The sequence below is a fragment of the Anthonomus grandis genome, chromosome 7, assembly GCF_022605725.1.
Source record: "Anthonomus grandis grandis chromosome 7, icAntGran1.3, whole genome shotgun sequence".
Taxonomy (NCBI): Eukaryota; Metazoa; Arthropoda; class Insecta; order Coleoptera; family Curculionidae; genus Anthonomus; species Anthonomus grandis.
In genome coordinates, this window is record NC_065552.1 from 23618022 (window position 1) to 23638394 (window position 20373).

Sequence of the window (20373 nt, forward strand, 5' to 3'; positions counted from 1 at the left end):
AAAAACATGAACGGGTGAAGCCAGTTACAAATGAGGAAAACAGTATGACAGTAGCTTTAAGTGTCGTTGAAGATCCTCATAAAAGCGTTAGGCAGCTTGCTAAAGAGTTACCCTTTAGTGGCTTTAGTGCAACATCAATATCTCGCATGCTTCGAAGCGAAAAATTCCATCCTTACCATATTCAATTGTTGCAGGAATTACTTCCGCAGGATTATGAAACAAGAATGGCTTTCTGTCAGTGGGCGCAAAATAAGATTCGTCAGCCTGAATTTTTAAATTTTGTGCTTTTTTCGGATGAAGCTACATTCCATAATAATGGCAGTGTTAATTAACATAATTTTCATTATTACGACACCAGCAATCCATTCTTCACCCGAGAAATTCATCATCAACATAGATGGTCGCTTAATGTTTGGGCAGGAATAATAGGACATTACGTTATTGGACCGCACTTTTTTAATGGACATCTTACAGGTGAAATGTATTTAAACTTTTTACAAAACGATTTTAATGTCCTTCTACAAACGTTGCCTGATCATGTTCGAGATAGCATTTTGGTTTCAGCATGACGGCGCTCCAGCTCATTATAGCCATGCTGTTAGAAATTTTTTAAATGAGCATTTTGATGACCGGTGGATAGGGAGAGGTGGGCCGGTCCCTTGTCCCGCAAGGTCCCCAGATTTGACCAAACTGGATTTTTTTCTTGTGGGGATGTGAAGGAAAAAGTCTACCAAACAACTCCTACCACAAATGAAATTATGAAAAATAAAATTCGGGAGATTTTTTCAAACAGTCACGCCAATTATGTTGGAAAAGGTTAGTGACTCATTTTCAAAAAGGGCAAACGCTTGCGTACAAAATTTAAGAGGTCATATTGAACACAATTTATAATAATTGTAATTGATCTTTAAAATTTAAAATTAGTGTAACGATGTTGTACATTTATGCAAAAATACGTAAGTACCTACCTAGTATGTAATTTAATTTTGCTGTTTTTTTTTAGCAGTTTAGGTGAATAATTGTGTTGGTTAATTTTTCAACTATGTAATAATAATAATAATTGTAGGAAAAGTAATAATTCTAATTCTTCAATAATTTTTTCTAAGCAATCTTGATCAAAACTTAAAGAATACCCGTTTTATGCATAGTATTTTACAGAAAAGTTAAAATATCTCAAAAAGTACTTGGTTTAGCTATAGGACATATTTAATAAAAAATGAAGGTATTTGAGGGACAAACTTAATTAGATAAAAATATACAGGGTGTTCCATTTGAAAAAATTGAGATATTGCGTATTTAATTTCAGCAAGTTTGAAAGTTCTTTAAAAACACCCTGTATCAAAAAATTACAAATTATCATAGTCAGCCTAGAGGAGGTACCCTAGACTAACTGTGGTACAAGTTTCATAGGCGCAGAATAAATTTTAAGTTAATTATGATTTTTTAAACGAATCCTCTAAAAAGCAAAAAATAACATAAAAAAATTAATTACGTTGCAACGCCGCACGGAAATTTTAAAAACGTTATACCAAAGTAAAGTACTATTTTTGCCTTACATAATATTTATTTACAATAATTTAAAACCATAATATACAGACGTACCATTTAAAAAAAAATCATATTTTATAGTAACTTTTTTGTGACACACCCAGTATACACAAAAATATTCAACCCTACAACTTTGCTGTAGAACTTTTTGCTCTACCTCGTATAGTTAAGGCGCTATCTTAGCCGTACACCTTGTTGGCACACCCTGTATAATGTGCTGTATAATCTGACAGGCTTAAACTTGTAATTTTAACTCCTTCTAGTACTTTTGCTCAGTTTATGTCCTTATTTGAAAATGCATTACAATTCACCTCTGCTAATTATAATCACCACTCCTTTAAAAAATTGATTTGTTAATCACTTCCCATGTCTTTTCTCCCATCGGATTTGTTTCACTACATTTTTGCTATATTTCTTGTATGTACTCTGATAATAATTGTTATTACAATTCTTTTGGTTTTTTTTAAGTAATCTCTCTGTTTAATGAGATGTTATCCCTATGTCTAATATAATATTTATCAAACCTAACATCATTACACATCACATTAGATGTTAGATCAACATCTAACATCTAATATTTTTTTACTTTCTGTTTTTTTTTTGGTTTCCTAAAATAATGCGAAGGAAATAATGATATAAAAATTCCACAATATTGTTGTTACATATACAATGTTCCTAATTACGAGAAAAGCAAGGATATCTCTTTTTGGTGTAACTCTTAATAAAAAATGGTAGCCACTGACTTAAAAAAAACGAAACAAAAATTATTTTTCAAATACTTATGCAGTTTGGAGACAATTTCTTGACTTTTTTTTGTATAATACACATTTTTAGAGTAAAAAAATAAAAACCATCTTTTGCAAGTTCTATGTTATTTTAGATGGAAATGAAGAGTATTTAGCAGAAGATCCGAACTACCTAAAGAAAAATATTACTGGAGATGATATGCGTTGTATTCATGATCCTGAGACAGAAATTCATAATTCACTATCGAAAACGATTGATTTATTTATCAATTTTATCCATTGGAAAAGTGCACCAAGGCAAAAAAGGCTGAATATATGAATGATTATCAGAATAATTTTACTGAAGCCAGCTGAATTATTAATTCCTGAATATCTTGTATATATAGGAATCTTCAGCTCTATTCAAAAGCATAAATCATTTGTTAGAAAAAGAAAATTAAAAAATGTAAAACATCTTACATAAGACTGTTTTCACTAACTTCACTAAACTTTCCAGAGGTCAAAGCGAGTTGAGAAAAAGCCAATGAAGTGAGTTTATATCCTTGGCAAGCTATAAAAAGTAAATAGATTCTGAGGTACTGGCATAAACCAGAAGTTCACATAAAGATCTAGATGAATTTCTAGAGCCTAGAATAGGGTTATCAGAGGCCATAGAACCTGGAAATGGTAATAAGTCATTTTGGTTTCACGTCTTAAACTAGGTCTAAAGAGCTTAAGCTTATCTCATTCTTCTCTGATGTAATATTCTACGTCTGTAGATTATAGTTTGTAGGTTTATCATGTAAATTTTTAGTTTATCTTATCTTTCTCTTAAGGAAATGAAGAATTTCCTTGCAGAATATTCAAACTTCTCAAAGGAAATTCTAACTGAACCTAAAGTTCGTAGAGGCGGATAAGATCCTGAGAGCCACTCCAGGAAATTTAGAATTTGCTCTCGAAACACAAGTGATTAATGGATAAATTATGTCGATTGGAGATAGTGACATAAACCAAATGTTTATGTAAGAATTCTGATGAGTTTCTGCAGACTCACCAAGAGTTATCAGAGAACATGGAAATACTACTGAGTCATATTGGGTTCACATTGGAATAGGTGTAAAGAACTTGGGCTTGTCTTGTCGTTCCCTAAAGAAAATTAAAAGTTTCGTTGTTATTTTTTCGTTGTTAAAACCTTGCGTCGTCATAACACTAGGAATCAAATTTCCTCCAAGCTAAAGGGGGATTTTAGAAATAATTTTTCATTTTAGAGAAAGCAGTGTCGTACTATTTTTTCTTGAAGAATACTCAATTGAAAATCCCCTATGGTCACTCCTGATAAAAAATTTAAAAATCCTATTAGATTAAAAAATTTATTCCAAAGGTCTGCATCAAATTTCATAAAAATATTTCAAGTAATAAAAAAATTATGATTTTAAATAAAAATCTTAAAGTTTTAACACCCTATTTTTCGGAAATGAAATTTTTCTCGATATATATAAAATAAAAATTAAGGCTTGTCCTCAACACAAAATGCGCTTTGCGCTACGCGTTAAAGTTTGGACAGCCTTTATGTTTGACTTCAACATTGACAACCATTTAAATTGTAGCTAAGGTTAAATGAGATAACTGGTTCCTGTAATTAATAATTAATCCCTTTAAGATATCTTTGAAAATAATCCACCAGCTTTTTTTATTAAAGAATGTTCACTTCGGTTCTTTTCACATTTATATATTTCTTTATCTTCGAATCTTTCGAAAGATTTACTTTTATCTACCATTATACTAGTTCTTGCTGGATTGTTTCTCCAGAATTATTTAAACTACCTGAATTTATGAAAATTGCCTCATTATATGCAGAGAACGATAGGTCGTAGCTTGTATCATTGTCAAATAATCCATCATGAGTGAAATTCGTATTTATCTTTATCGTTAACTTTAATGTACAATTAAAATAATAATCAAAATGTAGTTTATTGGGCAACAACATTATAAAATATAAACTATTTAATTAAAGAGAAATATTCCCAAAATGTTCTTCCATGTTATGCAAGAGTGAGGACATTATCATTTCTTGTATAATCTCTGAGCAAAGGTTGTTACACGGAGTATGGTCAATAATATATTAATAATGGTCCAAAATAAATATTTTATATGCGAAACAGCCTTCAAATTCAACGCCCTGTCCTGGTGGGAAGGAATGCGAAATTTGGTTGTCTGCCGATGATTATATGGGGATGCTTAAGATTATATAGGTACCTCTTGGGCACCAGGAACTCTATTAAGTGGGGTGGAGACCCATTTCTATAATGCGATGCGCAAATAGAACACATTAAGATCAACGTGAAATGTGTATTTTAGGACTTGATGTGTTACACATGTAGGTGTGATGTGATCAAACTTTCGTCCTCCCTATACAAAGCGCATGTAAGAATTTTGGGCTAGTTGAATTTTTCTTTTAAACTCTGCTGTAAGGAAATTATACTATGCAATATCACAGCAGTCAAGCTTCGATATAGAGATACGATACCATAAGATATACAGTGATCAGCTTTTTAAAGACATGCGTTTTAAAATTTAAGCAAACATTAAAAATAAACTCCAAATTTCTACCTTTTTTTTTTAAATTCTTACTTTCTACATATAAAATCATTTTTCTATTGTTAAGGAATGCAGGATTTTGCAGGAAAATTAAAGAGATTAAATTTTACTTTAATGGACTGACGTCCAATCATCAAATAGACACTCTTCCGTGTAGGAAACTATGTTTCGATGACCAATCCGAAATAGCTCCTAGATCAAACAGAATCTTGTGATCAGCATAAAGATAAATGGAGTGTGAATCTATGATGAGAGATCTAACGTGTAAATAATAAAAAGAAGTGACAAGACTGGAAATCTGTTAAGGTGATGAAGAAGCAGTTGATAATCTGATTGCACTTCATTCACCTGCACAACTTGAGATGTCAAAAACCATCTACTGACCCGAGAAGAGAACCCAAGCTCATGATTAATGAGATCTGATGTAATACAAAACAGGAGACAAGGTTTCAAGGGTTGGTATAAGGTCTAAGCCCATGCTATCTTGGGAGAGGTATCACTACTGTAGTTTTCCGTATAGCTGGATATTCTCTTTTTTCTCCGCTCGTATTGCATATAATCTAGGTAATGTCTTATCTCTTAAGTAAGTGTGCGCTTTTATATGAGGTTTGCAGAGTCTACGAAGTCTAATTGTTTTAAAGGAGTAAATTAGTCAAAGAGCTGAGTCAGTTCGAGATTAAGCTTATCAATGGTCTTGTTAATAAATACCTGTACTCAGTTGTAGTCTATGCAACTTGGAGAAGAATCAAACAACATTGAGGTTACGAAAATGTCTATAAGTAAAAAGAGTGGGTTAGGTTCTTCAAGTATATCATTTAAATTTAAGAGTAAATAAGCATATTAATTCATGGACTCTAATCGAATAAAGCCTACTGAATCAAGAGTCACTCGAGTGGGCTTATTAAAACCCTGGCTAGATAGAATTTTCTTCTTCTGGTCCCATGACCGTTCAACGATCATTGGCCATGATAATACATGTTGTTTTATTGACAACTGCTCCCTTCTAATTAGAGTCGTTTGATAGTTCGAACAACTTCTAAATCGTTGGAAATGCGATTGAGAACTAGTACTTACTAATTTTTACTACATAACTAATTTTTAGTAATCGCCCCATGTCTCGACTGATTTCTAGACGTTAAGCATTATTTCGGTGAGTTTCCATATATTCATACCGAGATACATTAACTTATAAATCCCTCTTTAACTTTGTGTCATTAACATTGAGAAAACTTAATGTATAGATTATAATAACAATAATATTCACTTAGGTTCTTAGGTATACAGGCGTGATTAAGATTACAATATGACCAACTTTTAAATTTATTTATAAAGAAATAAAATTTGAGGAAGGAATATTATACCCTGCAAAGAGAATCAAGCAATCATTCATGCCATGGTCCTTTGTTAAGATTGTAACACTTCTTCAGATAACTCAGATAGCAGCAAATAGTTTGATAATACTTTGGACGGTATAAGCATCACCTATAGTTTCTCCCCATCTGGTCACCGAGAAGTAGTAGTCGTTTTCTACATTTGGCTAAAGGCTCGATCAGCTTCATCTTTTGCTGAAAAGCTTCCATCTTTAGTACTAGGAAAGAAAATGTCAGTCATAAACCATTTATGCAATCTATATTTAAGCTTTTTTAATTTTTATAAATAAAGTTGTTTATTTTATAGGTGCTTTTACCACTTTTTTTTACCACTACTCCCGACAGCTCACCGTTTTTGCTTTGCACCTATATAAATAATTATTGACACTCGTCCTGTCTTAAATATCAATAATATTATTACATATTTTCTAATTAGTTAAGTCTTATAATTACTAGATCGATAATGCATACATAAAAAAATGCCTATTTCAGCTTTGTATTAACAACTAACATAATTTGGCTGAGTAATGATTTATTTATATGTACATACATACCTGCACGTATTGATTTTACGTTTACGTTTTAGACGAAAACAAATGATTAAAATAGTCCTATGGTTGGAACCTTTGCTGTGATGCTCAAATCACGAGACAGTTTAACGATAACGACGTTTTAAAATACGGCAAAAAAAATGATTAAAATGTTTATTGGTACTGTTATAATGAAGGTAATTATATAGTACCAAGCAACATAAGATGATTAACTTAATCAGTACTGAAAACATGGATGAAAATTGGTTTGATATTTATTGCATGTTAAGGTAAAATCATGTATAGTGTCGAATATGCCTAAAAATAATGTATTGATAGATAGTAAAGATCTACTTACATTAGTTCTTTAATTCTTAAGTCAAGAGGATATTTTATGTGCTGAAGAACTCTACAACTCTTCTGCTACCCCATAACGTCTCTCAATTTCAAAAATGTTTATCATTGAACTTCCTTAATCAGTACTATACAGTGACCGCCTACAGTTCCGCATAAATTCGATAAAAATCAGAGAAATGATTTTTTGAGAAAACGCTCGGACCCGCATCGGTCATTTTTTTTAAATGTAATGCTATATTTTTTATTGCATTTATGAAATATAGGCGAAATTCCAAGCAAGTTTCGTATAACACACCTTATCTCAAAACTCAACTGTTTCAGAAATATTTACATTTAACTAGCAAGAAAGCAAGTAAGTACGTCTATTTACAAATTAAGATAAAATGGAGGATAAAATGATATAAACTGTGAAAACTCTTATTAATGTATCAAGTGTTCAAACTGATCCCCATTTACTTCTTGACAGAAAACAAGACGGTTTACAAACTCATCTAAAACACTATCAATTATTTCGGGTTATATTAGACGTATTTCATATCTAATTCTATTTTTCAAATCTTCTACGTTGTTTGGCTTCTCAATATAAACTTTACTTTTCAGGTACCCCCATAGAAAATAGTCGCAGGGATTTAGGTCTTATGCGGAACTTTAGGCGGCCACTGTATATAGTAACATCCTGTAGACAAAAAATGGGTAACATCAATTCCAAGAAAAAGTCCATTATTCCCACAAATGGTTCTGTTGAAACAAGAGGTTTTTCAAAAGGACCATTTATTAATATCTTTATCTGGAGTTTTCTTCATTTTAACTAAAATGCCTATTTAAATAGAGTTAGACGTCTATATGTTCTCACATATCAGAGTCAGAGTGTCTTCAATGTACTCCAGGTCCCCTTCCCTTGCCCAACGGACATATAAACAATCCTATTTATGGGTTCTGGCGTGTCACCGTCTTAGGTGGCATCTTAAGCGGGCTCTAGATATTTTTGTCAAGCGTTTCCGTTGAAAGATAATTACAAAGCTCCCCTAAACACCGGACTCAATAAAAAACAACTCTTGAAAATTATCAAACAAAATTAATTCTTAATCTACAATATTAAATGAGGAAAGGACAAATTGCAAGGCAGCGTGCTTTAAATTTTAAAATTTACGTTTCCCATTCATTATCCGCCGCGCAAACACACAAATCGTCGACAAAATTAAAAATTGATATCTACTATGAGATTTTTATTACAATTACTCCTCATCAATTGTAATTATGTATGGCATTCAGTTTTATATATATTTGGGAACACGTGACGTACTATCATGCTATTATACCGCCAAATAATAATTATCAATTAAAGTAATTACGTTAGGTCAGTAATGTTTCATTTTGGAGGTTGATACTTATTTTAACGTACTGTATTATCAAGCTGTGTATATATTTTTTCATTGTTCTTTTACATTTACTCAATTTCTATAATAACAGCTGTATTACGCAATTTTTTGTTTAGTAGGAGTAAAGTTAAATATTCAGTAAAGGTTCTTGATTTATTTTTTAAATTTATGGTTGGTTATTTTATGTTGTTTTTAATAAAGTTATTTTGTCCCGAAATAATCCCAAACATGGTGGATGCCGAAAATCGATAGAAGGTTCATGTCACCGGCGTTGGACCTCTGGTTTTTTATAGAACCATTTGGCGAAGCATTGTCGACGATGATGGTTCTGTAAAGAACCATCATCGTCGAATAAGCATCTTTCTCCTGTGCCCGTTGACAATCCTTGTAGACAGTCTTCTAGATACAGCTTGCTGAAAACAGGTCTATGTGCGCCCCTTTGCATCAACCTTCCTTAGTTTGGCGGGAGCAGAAGCTTCGCCTTCGAGACAATGTCTTCTTGTGTGACCTGCTTTGCCACTTTTTCCAGTAATCCAACTTTTGGTCCTAACGTGGACGTTCCCCAATAGTGCCTTAATGATCCACTTGACCGATTTCGCAAAGTCGTCCTGTCCTGGAGTCACTTGCCGGACACTAGCCTTTGTTCAAATTCTTGCAAGGATTTTCAGGCACCAATTTTTCAACTGCGTGTCTTCCACACGCATGTTCCATGTGTGACTGGCCTTAAAGCATCTCGAAATGTTTCACCAGGTAGACTTCTTGCTCTTGGAAGGACATTGTTTGCAACGTAAGGGCGGTTGCCTTTTTCCTGGATAACGAATCGTTTGTTTTTACAATTGCTTTAAACTGACACTGATAAGTATTTCATGATATAGTATTTTCAAACACTAATTCCTGGTTTAGAAGTATCTAGTAATTTAGTCGAATGGTCGAGTAATTTAGTACTCGACTCGTTTGAAAGGATTAAGTCGAGTTTACTCTCTTAGTCGAGTCAGTGATCGAGTTTAGTAAATAGAAATCTTTGGTATTTTTCTCATACTCAACACCTCTGGACAAGCAAGTTTTAAGAAAGAACCAAACAAACAAATCCAAATTCTCGACTTGCTTCAAAAATAAAGCCACGTGTGAACTTTTGTATTAACTGGCCGGAATTAAGTCAACTCGGCTAAATTACTTTACTCTACTAAATCACTGGCTGCGGGCTTTATAGTCCGATTTATTTCAGTTCACTAAGATTTATTTTTTACAATTGAGCAGGACAACTGGATGTAGACTGACGTCAATTTAGATCTCACACCTGACACCAATGTACCATTTTTTTACCGTTCGTTTAGATGTGAATTAAAACACTCAATGTACAAAACCTAGTCAACTCATTCGTGAACAAATTGATGTGAACACACATTGTATATATTTCCTATTATTTATTTCGATGACTTCACAGTATTGGCAATCACGCCAATATTTAAATTTCAACTGGCCTCCTAGCTTTTTACTTTTACTTTGAAACTCACATTTTATTTATCTAGATTAAAATATACATTTTTATATCTATTTAGTATTTAAACTACTATTTTCTAAAAATATGGTCGCTCTTAACAATGGCGTTGTTTTTCATCATATTGCTATGATACCAACATAAAATATATGAATCCAAATATTTTAGGTTGGACATAAATAGAGAAACTCACAAAACCAAATTTATTATTTATTTCGGTTTACGCGAGATCTGTTAATAGTTTTTTAGTGAATATGCCTCGAGGAAGATCTTCGTAAATATTTTGCATAAATTCTTTATTTTAAAACACGAAATTCATTAAAGAGTATTTAAAAAAGTGGCCGCCCGAGAAAAACAACCAAAAAATTGAAGTGATCATAAAAAAATTGCTCAGTCTGATCCCCACAAATCGGAAAATAAAAATTTAAGTGCGTGCTGTTAATGTTCTAAAATGAAAGTAAATTTAAGTTATTTGGGTCTGATGGAATGTCGGAGGTACATTGTCCAGAAGGCAAACGGTTTGATCCCAAGTATATTAAACCTACTGTAAAGCATGGTGGTTCCTGCATGATATGGGGTTGCTTTTTTGAGTACGGATTTGTATATATTTAGATATTCTAAAAAATGTCATGCTACCATTTGCTGAGGATAATTTACAATTGACCTGCATATATCAGCAGGATAACGACCCTAAACATAAATTAAAGGTAATTCAAGAAAGGTTTTTATTAGAAAAGATTAGGGTAGATGGACAACATCAGATCAGCAACAAAAATGATCTAATAAAACTTTTCCAAGAATACTGGATTTCTATTGGAGAAGAAACCATTATGAAACTTGGAATGCATGCCAAACCGATGTGGCGAGATTATTGCCAATAAGTTGAAATATTTAGTAAAAAACTTGGTTTCTCTACTTTTGCACTTAAGAGTATTTTGTTTATTTAAATAAAATCTTTGGTTTTCGTTTATTAGTTTTATTTTACTGAAATAAAATCTTAAAAAATATTATGTATACAACTGCATTACTCTCGGTATAATCAAATAAAACCTAATTTTTAAAAGTTTATCTTTTTATCCGTTAGTGTAACTTACTAAACGTACCCAATGCCAAAATATACTTAAGCGCCTATGATTTATATGGGAAAACTTTGATGTTACTTTCGATGTTACTTCGAATATAAACTCAGTTTGTTTTTAGCCCAACGGCGGGTCGACGACCACATCGCTAAGGCAGTTCCGTAAAAAAGATGTAGAAAAATCAGCGCCCAATCAGCAAGTGGAGCAACAGGCGCCCAGTAAACCCATGTCCGAGAGTCATGTGGCGCGGGTGGCTCCCCACAACCACTACCCGGCCGCTCCCCCACCTTCCTCGGCGACCAACAATGACGCCGCATACCATCGGTACCCATCTGGGACGACTCATCAATTTGCGGGCTATAGGTAAGTTATTTCTGCAGGAAAAAACTTGAAATCAAGTCTTCATATTTTGTCCTCAATAATTTTAGCCCTCAAATGAAATACTCAGAACTAGTAGAGCCGTCTCAACCCAACCCTATATCAACGTCTGTGATACAAAAGCCTAAACCTAAGGATTACACCAATATGGACATGTGCAATGCGCAACCGCAACATTTAAGTAACCACCAGCAATATTCACCTGATAATGGCCAGTATATGCATAAGGATCCTTCACAGGTAAGGATGATTTACGAGGTCTGGCTATTAAATAACGAGACTGGTCCCTCGCCACACATCTTTCCATACGTGTTTTCCATTGATCGAAGCAGTGCTGGAAGTCTCTTTGGTAAGGGCCTTTAGGTTAGGAGCTCTGCCGTTTTTTGCTTTACCGCTTCCATCGACTCAAATCGGGTCCCTTTCAAAGCAGATTTTATCTTCGGAAACAAAAAATAGTCGCACGGGGCCAAATCTGGCGAATACGGCGTGTGTTCGAGCACTGAAGTATGCGCTTACCGGCCAAATACTGCTTCACACATAGCGCGTTATGGGCAGGTGCGTTGTTCTGGTGCAAAATCCACGAGTTATTTTTCCACAACTCGTGCCGTTTCTTATGAACTCGTTCTCAGTGTTGTCAAAACTGATAAATAGTAAGTCTGGGTAACAGTCTGACCCTCTGGAACCCATTCAGTCATCACGATACCGTTAATGTCGAAAAAAACGATCAACATTGCCTTGAATTTTGATTTGGACATCCTTGCTTTTTTTATTCTGGGCAATTCAGGCGTCTTCCAATGCATCGATTGCCGCATGGTTTCAACATCGTATTGAAAAATCCACGTTTCGTCGCAAGTAATAATGTTTTTCATCAGTCCGGGATCTTCTTCTAACCTTTCAAGGAAATCTGAGCTGACCTGTTGACGTAAGAGTTTTTGGTCAAGAGTCAGGTTTTTTTGCACCAACTTCGCACAGAGTTTTGTCATGTGTAATTCCCTGTGTAAAATTTTTCTAACCGTTTCTTTATCGGAGTTTATAGCCTCGGCAATCATCCGGGTGCTCATTCGACGATCTGCACGCACAATTTAATTTTGGTCAGTTTCCGGAGTTGAAACAGTGACAGGGCGACCTGAGCGCTGGTCATCTTCAGTGCTCTCTCGGCCCTTACTAAAGCGCTTACACCACTCAAAAACACGCGCACGAGAGAGAGAATTTTTCCCATAGGCCTCTTGCAACAATTTATAACACTCAGTTGGTATTTTTTTTCAATTTAACGAGAAATTGAAGATTGATGCGTTGCTCTTGTTTTTCGTCACACATGGTTTTCGGCACGAGAAAAAAACACGTTCGTTTCAAACCGCTACTGCACGAATACTATAATAGTGACGAAAACGTGTTTTGGTACGTGCATAGACAAGATATCTAAATACCCAACGCACTACTCGTTTTTTCCCCACCCGTCTAGGGCGCCCGCTAGGCACGCAGTCTCGTTATTTAATAGCCAGACCTCGTATAGAGTACAGCCAGGCATGACTAAGTAATTCTTCAAAAAATGGATATTGACATCCAGCTTTTATGCTTCTACATATTTTTTTTGTCGGCGAAGAAATTCATTATGTGTCTTAACACCGGTAGTTCTTGAACTCTCGGCAGTGTGGGATTCCGTGACCGGTTACCCACTACAGCTTCCCCGTTGGGTGGTTCGACTGGGTTCCCTGCACTGCGTGAGTCTACGTTTATCAGATCTCAAGACATTTCTAAAACATATTTCTTTAAAATATGAATAATTATTTTAGGTCTACCCATCTGGATATCATAAAACACCAGAATCTCACTACTTCTCCAAAGAGCAGCCGCATCAGTACCAACATCAACTCGCTGCCCATCACCCGGGTATGCCCAAGTACAACCCTCTTTTGACTCCTTCAAACATGAGAAAGTACAACCAGTCAGAGAGCCCGTACATAAACAAACTCAGACAGGGCAGGCCCGTGTCGTTAAATGACCATCCGCATTTACAGGACGGTCAGCCAGGGTACTCTCCTATGGAGCAAAGAACTGGGATGTACGGCCAGCAGAATCATCGCTTTTATACCGGTAAGAGCCATTAATAAAAAAAAATCGCTAATTGTTTTTTAATACCTAATCAGAACGAAATAGTTCCTAATTCAGATATAAAAAAAATTTTAAAATTTTTTCTCAGGGTCGATTCCGCAACCGAACCATTACTCCCCGAACCCCAACTATCCAATGAACAGCGCCCCCCATCCGGCGTACGCAAACTATCCGGCCGGATCCTGCAATTACCCCCGATCCGCCCAAATGCCAATGGGATCCAGATATCCTTACATGGAGAGGAGCATGTCGCCCAATAGACGGCCGTATACGGAAAGCATGCACGTCCCTCACCAGATGAACTATCATCCCATGCATCAGAAAATCGCCAGTACCCATAACTACTCGCCACAGTACAGTAGAGGTCCGGAGTATGCGCAGCATTATCAGCATAGGCGCTTGCCACCGGACATGTACGCACAGACGTGTCGACCTGCGCAGTATATGCAAAGTCATCCAGGTAATATTTGCATTTATTTATTTGTTAGTGGTAATTGGACTACTTTTGTCTATTCTAATTGCCATATAATTATGATAAAGTTAAGACTATTCTATGGAAGGCATTATGTACAAGAGCAGTACATTAACCTAAAACTTACGTATGTACACATAGCTAGCCTAAGGGCATGTGTATCCAGCAAAGGATTGTGATAAAAACCATGGTGATACAAGATGAGGTGATCGCTACACGAAACTTCAGAAAATACATATATGTATAATAAAAGTCCCTAATAGGGACACAGACGACACACAAGGAGCAGAAGGTATGAACGACACCCAGAGACATAATAAATGGATGTAAGCTATTATAGCGATATTTATGCAGGGTGATCGGAAAGTCAACGATAATACTGAAGGGGCTATATAAAATCCTCATCCATTTTTTTCAAGAGACCACACAAAATGTTAATAAACAAACAAAAAACAATGTCACGGTCTCATAAGCAAATTTTTATGGCTACACATGTTTCGCCCTGTATAAGCAGGGCATCATCAGGCCTTAGGACCTACACATACACTGTAAAACTGTATACACTGTAAAACTGTAAGTCCTAAGGCCTTGTTCTAAGGTCTAAGTTCCTAAGGTCCTAAATTTGCTTATAAGACTGTAACATTGTTTTCTGAAGGGGCTGATGGAGCAACTCATAACCACCCAAAAAAACATAAAATGATCTTAGTAAAAAATCGATGGTTTTCGAGATATCGGAACTTTAGTGGAAGTCACCAAAATGCTACTCTTGGATCAGATTTTCTATTGTCACACCTTAAAAATAGATATTTTTTAGAATTCTCTTTTAGCTTTGCAATACTGAATAGCCATTTTACTGATGTTATACTGTTAATTTATAACATTTAATAGGGCATCTACTCTAAAATGAAGTATCACTTACTCTTATTTTTAATACCTCAACTTTGATCTCTTATACTGGACCAAAAAATTGTACGGCAACCTGGCTAATACCTTATACCTTAAACTTGTGTTTTCAAAAACAGTTTACTATTATTGTGATAGAGTGAAAGATAAATCTACTTTATGAAAAAAATAAAACAAATTTATAATTATGTCAAAAAATATTGTTATTTAAAGTTGAAGAAGTAGTCCATTCTTACAGTGGAGTTAACAGGTCAATGGGTAACTAAAGATACTTTGGTCGTCCTCCACTATATTTATTTATAAAATATAAATCCGACATGTTTCGGAGATAGAGTAGCCCCAGGCTAGATCTCGCCGCATTTTTGGATAATAACTTTTGTAACTATTTTCGTAATATAAAGGCATTTATTATTATTATTATTATTATATAACATGTCCATCATCAGAGATAACAAATTAAGGGGTTTCGTCAATACACCTTACAGGTCTAGTGCCTCAGACAGGGTTAAAAGGTTAAAACGAATTAAGATACATGAGAATGGGACCAAACATGGATTTACAAAAACTTTAATACCTAATATTGTCATAAGTAATTTTAAATTTTTTTGTAAATGTTTGGTCCCATTCTCATGCATCTTAATACATTTTAACATTGTCTGAGGCACTAGATCTGTAAGATGAATTGACGGAACCCCTTAATTTGTTATCCCTGATGATGGACATGTTATATATCCGAAACATGTCGGATTCATATTTTTTTAAGTAAATTTAGTGAAGTATGACCGAAGTATCTTTAGTTACCTATTGTTATTTAACTTCGAAAAATTTTATTGTCGATGTTATTCATTTTTTATTGCCGAATGAATGCTAGATTAAACCCCACTTAATTTTATTAAAACCAGTAATCATTTTTTAGATTGTAAGTTAACCAAATTAAGAAAGAACAACTTTTTAATATATGTTGTATTATTTTTGTTAACACTGGAAATGAAGCAACTTGATCAGGCCTTAATCAATTTAATTTAAAAAAATGTTCAAATTATTTACATCCATTAAAAATTGTCAGTATCACTCTTAAACTATTTTAACTCAAAATTTATAGAACAGTAGCTTAGATTGAATGTCAGTAAAAAATCAAATAACTATTTTGATTCTAAATTAAATGGCTTTGTAAGTAAGAAAGTATAGTTTCTTTGGCCAAAGTCTAATTATATACAATTTTACTAAAACACTTTACGAGCGGAAAGAAGTAAAAGGTTTTAATCAGAAATGTTGTACAAAAGAAACTTTTAAAAAATTACTATAAAAAATTTTCCAAGGCATAATATTTTAAGGTTTTGGCCTTATTTCCTTCCTTAATAGAACCATGTGATGTGATAAATGTGACACTATTAAACTGCAAGAGTTGTAGTAACTCTCCAAAGGAAGTAAGGTGATCTATATACTAAAGACAGTTAATATAAGTTTTAGAAATCCATTAGTATTCCAGCTTTTATAGACCCAATTCGAAAAAACCCTAAATGGAAAGACCCATTCATATAACAACTGTATCTGAAAAATACGTATTGAAAGAAAAAAAGGTAGAAAGACTTACCTCAACAAAGAGGGCAAAGCATGAACAATACAAACGAAATGACGCACATAGTACGTGTTAGGATAATTGAAAGAAAATTAATTAAGAACACTACCTATGAAAAAAAGAACGAGGATCAGTACGACCTAGTTAGGGCGAACTAAAAAAAGCGAGATGCGTTAAAAAACCAATATTATGAAATTGATACAAGTAAAAACGAGGACCGGTCTAAGGCACAAATAATAAAGTGAAACGACTTTAATATTGAATTTATATTAGTAGCGAAAAAATAAAAACGGTACACTACATAGCTACTAACCTCTGTGGCTGGTCGCGAACCTCCTAGCGATAGTTTATGCAAGTTAAATTGATCTATTTAATAATAACTCTTGAAAGAAATAAAAGTACGTTATAAATGGCTAAATCAATTATTGTCCTTGGAACAAGTACTTAACACTCATATGCATATTCTTGTATGCATTTTTATTTATTTTAATTAATATTGCACAAACTGTACCGTCCCAAAAAATATTGATTTTGCTGATTTGTCCTCCCTACCTAACAAGTAAATAGACCAAACATGTCTCACGCTAAAATTGTGAGATAGGAGGAAGCGTCGAACAATATCTAGGGAGATACAGTCTTTTCCTTGTCTTACCTTAGTAGTTGGGTATATACTGTATGTAGTTTATTGTCTAATGCATTAATCTGTAATATTAATTTGCCAATTCTGTCTTAACTCTTTATTAAATTGTGTTAGTTTAAGGAAATTATTAGCCTGTGGTTTTGAGAATGAATTTGTTGATAAAGGAAGGAGTTTTGAAAACAGTAATTCTTTGCATTGTGTTAAAGTTAGCGGAATCTTTTAGCAAATAAACACCTTTATTAAGGTTTGAACAGTTGATCGATTTGGTTAATGCAAAAGGTGACCCCCAGAAACCTAACTATATCAACAGACTTTATTGGCCTTAACTTCTCAGTGAAAATTAAAGCATTTATCAAAAGCTTGTTCCTGCAAAACTAGCTCTTCTGCGCCTCCAGAGATCCTTCAAAAAAGCATTCAAAGTATTAGCTTGGAAGAATACTGTGATGTCACCTGCAAACATTAAATATTTTGCATTGAATAATGACCCCAGAATAGATCTCTGAGGCACATATATCGTGTTATCTCCGTGGAGAACCACACGAACTGTCGTATATCTTCTAGTTAAAGGATTGATGGATTCAAATTATAGGGTTTCAGCTTCTAGAGATGGAACTTGTGGTCGGCCCAGTTAAAAGATTTATTGAGATCGCAGCAAAGAACTCTCGGTTATAACTGAATGAAAAGATCACCAAAATCAACGTTGTTTTAGAGGTTTTATTTTAAATGATTTTTTGTCCGATCTCATCAATTTGCCTTGGATGGACATTATTTCTGAGAATGACATAGATAAAAAATTAATTTTTGTTTCTAATTATTTAAACACTTTTTGATATTCATGCTCCCATTAAAGAATCTAGATTGACAAAACCTTATGCTCTGTGGCTAACAGAAAATTTGAAGGCTGTCATGAAGGAGCGAGATAAAGCCTTACAAATATTTAAGCGTAGTAAAGAACCTCAAGATTGGGACCGGTATAAAGAACTGCGTAATTTTAGTTTCTGTACTGAGATCCAAAAAAAAGGCCTATCTCTTTTACGAAATTTACGAAATTTACGAAAACAACAAATTCTGTGCATCGAAAAAATTTAAACTTTCCATGTGTTCTATGGAAAATGTTCATAAAATTATTCAAAACATGAAAACTAATTCTTGTGGTACAGATAAAATCACTTCATCTATGTTAAAATATTGCAGTCCATTTATTGATCCTTACATAACTAATATTATTAACAGTGGCATAGAACAAAAGTTAGGAAAATACTGTTTCCTTCGTCCAACTTATTCAAAAGTTGAAAAAATGCAATAGGAATACCTTTCCAAAATCAAAAAAACCAGAGACCTTTAATGACTTGCGCATTATAGCAATTTTACCTGGCATTTCGAAAATAATGGAGAAAATTTCATATAGTCAGATGTACTCATATTTAAATGATAATAGTATGATCTCAGAAGTGCAAAACGGGTTTCGTAAGGGGTATTCCGCATCCTCAACTATTAATCATGAATTAAACAACGTAAAAAATCTCTCTAAAAAAGACGGCCTTTAACTTAATTCATCAAAACTTGTGCTGTTTGGCAAAATAAATGAAAACGAACATTTAAAAAATAATATTAAAATCAAAATACATAACTAAATATTACCATTTTCTAATTCTGCTTGTAATATGGGTGTTATACTTGATTGTCAGCTTAATTTTTCCTATCATGTTAAGCAACTTCTACAAAGGTCATATATATCGCTTAAACAACTATATTCCAACAGAAACCTGTTAAGTACAAAGTTAATGGCAATGTTATGTAAAACTCTTGTACTTTCCCACTTTAACTATGCTGATTTTATTTATGGTCCTTGTGTTCGTCAACTGGAACAATATGTATTCAAAAGGTGCAGAATACATGTATTGGTCCAATTTGTAATTTAAGAAAATCAGATTACGTTTCACATAAAATTAATGAGTAGAACTGGTTAAATATGTTAAACCGTAGAACTCAACATTTAGGTGTTTTTATGCATGGTTTAATTACTAATTTAAAATTTATATCTAAATATCTAAAAAATAAATTTAAAATCAATTTGAGCGTCCATGATATAAATACCAGAAATAAATTTAAATTATTCCGCGACATAATACAAGAACATACAAGAAGTTTTTTATTTATAATGCAATTAAAACATGTAATTCCTTGCCAAACAATAATTTAACACTTTATAATTTAACTAACTTTAAGTCAGGATTTAGGTTGTATTTGTTTAGGGAACAATTGAGCTCCTATTTTTTTACTCACTAGTATGTTATGCTCCAGAGGTAACATGATGGTTGTTTACGATTGCATACAAAGGTATTTGCGTACAGTCTTGTTTTGGTGCAGGTGGTGAGTTTTTCTTGCTCCTCCGTGTTGGGTATAAGTATTTTTTTTAGTGGGAATAATTATTTCTTTATAATATGTCATCATATGTATGATTACCTAAATTTATTTATTAGGGTTAGGTTTAAGTAGCCTTAGGCTAGACTTTGCCCTTTTTTTTTCTTTTTTATTTGTAATATTTGTCAATCTGTTGTTTTTTTTGAATAAAAGACGATTATTATTATTATTATTATTATTATTATTATTATTATTATTAATTAATAATTTGACAGTTTAACGGCAGGCTCACATGCCTAAGCATCACAACTATGCAAACCCTTTGTGACTCTATTGAAACTTTCGTCCCTGGAACTTGCGTACAATTCGAATCTATGAGGACTCCGTACAACAGCTGGCACTTCGCGGCTAGTAATATAATTACAATATAATCTAATAATATAATTTTAACACCTTAATTTCTTCTGTGCAAGTATTTATCACAGTGTTCTAAAAGCTTTTTTACCATAAACAATTTAGTGTTCACTGAAAATTCTATGAATATTTCAGCTCCCGACTTGCAAGAACTGACAGAATCAACGGTTTCCCCATCGGACAGCCTCAAAAAATTCATCGAAACGTGGGGCGTTGACGAGGAGCCTCCAAGCGAGATCAGTTCAGTCGAAAGTGGCCCAATAGGTTTACGGGAAAAATTGAGGGACGATACACCCGCAGGCACGGTTTACATGATCAACGCCTCAGACGTACAGTATTTGGAAAATACCGGCATTCCGATTGTCACTTCTGACAATGGCGGATTTCAACTTGTAAGAATTTCATAAGTCTTGTCGCATAGTCATAT

General features: G+C 33.8%; 1 protein-coding gene across 2 annotated transcripts in view; it reads left to right on the forward strand.

The window, feature by feature from the left end:
• Positions 1-20373, forward strand: part of LOC126738282 (uncharacterized) — a 134417-nt gene that overhangs the window by 103419 nt on the left and 10625 nt on the right. For both annotated transcript variants that reach the window (XM_050443533.1, XM_050443534.1), the window contains 5 exons: positions 11206-11447; positions 11513-11702; positions 13256-13556; positions 13663-14034; positions 20082-20338. In XM_050443533.1, the coding sequence (XP_050299490.1) occupies positions 11206-11447; positions 11513-11702; positions 13256-13556; positions 13663-14034; positions 20082-20338 (1362 nt within the window). The remainder of the gene's footprint in view (positions 1-11205; positions 11448-11512; positions 11703-13255; positions 13557-13662; positions 14035-20081; positions 20339-20373) is intronic.